Source organism: Argentina silus, assembly GCF_951799395.1.
Source record: "Argentina silus genome assembly, chromosome: 19".
Lineage (NCBI taxonomy): Eukaryota > Metazoa > Chordata > Actinopteri > Argentiniformes > Argentinidae > Argentina > Argentina silus.
The window spans coordinates 5,310,690-5,313,189 of record NC_139673.1 but is presented as its reverse complement, the minus strand read 5'-3'; the positions used below and the strand labels follow the sequence as shown (position 1 = coordinate 5,313,189).

Here is a 2,500-nt window from a genome sequence, read left to right as displayed (position 1 = left end):
GGTTCACTTTCAAGCTGTGAATCTCCCGGTCTACCACATCCTAAAGGTGTTCTATTGAATTCAGATCCAGTGACTGGGAAGGCCACTGAAGAACACTAAACTCATTCAAGTCATGCTCATGAAACCAGTTTGAAACAACTTTTGCTTTGTGACATGGTGCATTATCATGCTGGAAGTAGCCATTAGAAGATGGGTAAATTGTGGCCATTAAGGGATGCATTTGGTCAACAACAATACTCAAATAGGATGTGACATTCAAGCGATGATTGATTGATATTAACAGGCCCAAAGTGTGCCAAGAAAACATTCCCCACACCATTACACCATCTCCGCCATGAGAAGGTGTACAGGTGTTCCTAATAAAGTGTTCAGTGAGTGTACATGTGATGTGTCAGATGATAAGGAGTCAGTAACAGGGCACATTAAGGAGGTAAAGAGGAGTCTAGACTCATCACATTAACTAAACCAGAGTGATGGATGCGCCCAAGTGCTCATCGTGAAAGCACCGTTCGCTTTTCATCAAAACACAGTGCTCTCAATCCGCCTCAGACTCCATTAAGCGAGACACTGCTGCGCTTCCATTGGCTCACCTGGGTAAGGGTGGATCCCATTGGTGTAGATGGGTTCGGAGGTGGGTTGGCCGTTGCTCTGGGGCGGGAGGGCGCTAAACCCGTTGACCCCGATGGGGGCTGCTAGGCTGGGCACGGACGTGGCATTGATGCCCGGGGGTGTGCTGGCGCCTGCAAATAGACACTCATTTCATTACAGGACCACAGGAGGGGCACCGCGCTCTCGCTGGCTAATTCTGACTAGCGTCTAATTGGACACGAGGGTTCGGGCCTCTCGGTCTAAACGCAGCCCTCTCCTCCCTCTGGTTTGTCACCTTGTCGATGCCCTCTTCTATGCTTGTGGATTATTATTATTTTCCTGATCCCGGCGAAGGGCATTTAAGTCATGTCGGGATACTATTTGATAGGCATTACCTAGGCCTATGTACGGCTTTGTGGATTACAAATGCTGGGATGCAGCGGGCGAGGCACTTTTATTTATTTCATTCACGGAGGGAGAGAGAGAGAGACCCTGGCTCCGAGGCAGTCAGCCTACTTAGTGTCGAGCCATCAAAGCTCTTTCGCGACAAGGGCCATGGAAGACAGGTCAAACTGGGGTCCAGGATTATCTCGCACAAATCTTTGCTCTTATATTGTGTAGTCAAGGACTTTGGATCCAAAGTCATCAGATTGGCCGCGTTCCGGAAACACACAAACAGTGTTCGCACGGAGAGAGAGAGAGAGAGGGAGAGGGAGCGGGAGAGGGAGAGAGAGAGAGATGGAGATGGAAAGAGGGGGCGGGGGGGAGGGAGAGAGCGGGTATAGTGTGTGTGTGTGTGTGTGTGTGTGTGTGTGTGTGTGTGTGTGTGTGTGTGCGTGTGTGTGTGTGTGTGTGTGTGTGTGTGCGTGTGTGTGTGTGTGCGTGTGTGTGTGTGTGTGTGTGTGTAAGAGAGAGAGAGAAAGAGAAAAAGAGAAAGAAAGAGACACACACGCACACACATAGAGAGAGAGAGAGAGAGAGAGAGAGAGAGAGAGAGAGAGAGAGAGAGAGAGAGAGAGAGAGAGAGAGAGAGAGAGAGAGAGAGAGCACACCATGGCTGCCAATGAGGGCCAGGGGACGCCGTACATCATCTCCCATCATGCCTCAATCACCTCACGTCTTCCCCTTCTCTCACTTAGGGCCACACCGGCAATGTCAGTTTCAACTACGACACAACCAAGAGACAGATTATTTTATCTTGATTTTCTCTCTCTCTCTCTCTCTCTCTCTCTCCCTCTCTTTTTTTTTTAAAGGAAGAGAGATGAAAAGAAACCACTAAAGTCTACACAAGTGTACTACTAATAACAGCAAGGGCATACGCAAACGGCCTTGACTGAATACATTAGCACAGACTCTGCACAGCTTCACTCACGATTACAGTGAAGCCCTACTGCGCAGCGCAGACATGTAGCAGGGCAGCCCCGGGTTCACATAGTATCTGGAATCATTTCAAATACTTTGAACATTTGCTCTAGCCTGCCTGGAGTGCCAGGAGGGCGGGACTATCACATTGGTTCAATTGCGCCAGGCAGAACACAATCAAACACAGACGATTCTTCTAGATGCTATTTGTAAACCAGGTCTGTTAGCTAGCTATAACCCTATATATATATATATGCCAGTTAGCTGACGCTTTTATCCAAAGCAACTTACATTACATTATCCAAAGCATCATTACAGTGAGTGCATACATTTTTCATTATATACGCTATAAATGGTCCCAGTGGGAAGCTAGCTAGCTATCAAGCGCAGATGATTCCAGATGCTATTAGAACCCATGTCTGTTAGCTACCTAGCTAGCGGGCTAGCTAGCTAGCTAGCCAGTAAAAGTGCTTGGGGGGGAGGGTGCAGGCGAGTGAACAGCGTGTGACAACTCACACAAACCTGAGGACGGTGTCATGGGGGCCGCCAC

At 48.7% G+C, this 2,500-nt stretch overlaps 1 protein-coding gene across 1 annotated transcript in view; it reads right to left on the bottom strand.

The window, feature by feature from the left end:
- celf6 (CUGBP Elav-like family member 6) overlaps window positions 1–2,500 on the bottom strand; it is a gene marked incomplete at both ends in the record, with an annotated part of 98,801 nt that overhangs the window by 8,033 nt on the left and 88,268 nt on the right. The window contains 2 exons of the mRNA XM_083691153.1: window positions 591–740; window positions 2,473–2,500. The exon at window positions 2,473–2,500 is cut by the window's right edge and continues 117 nt beyond it. Coding sequence (XP_083547279.1) covers window positions 591–740; window positions 2,473–2,500 — 178 coding nt within the window. The remainder of the gene's footprint in view (window positions 1–590; window positions 741–2,472) is intronic.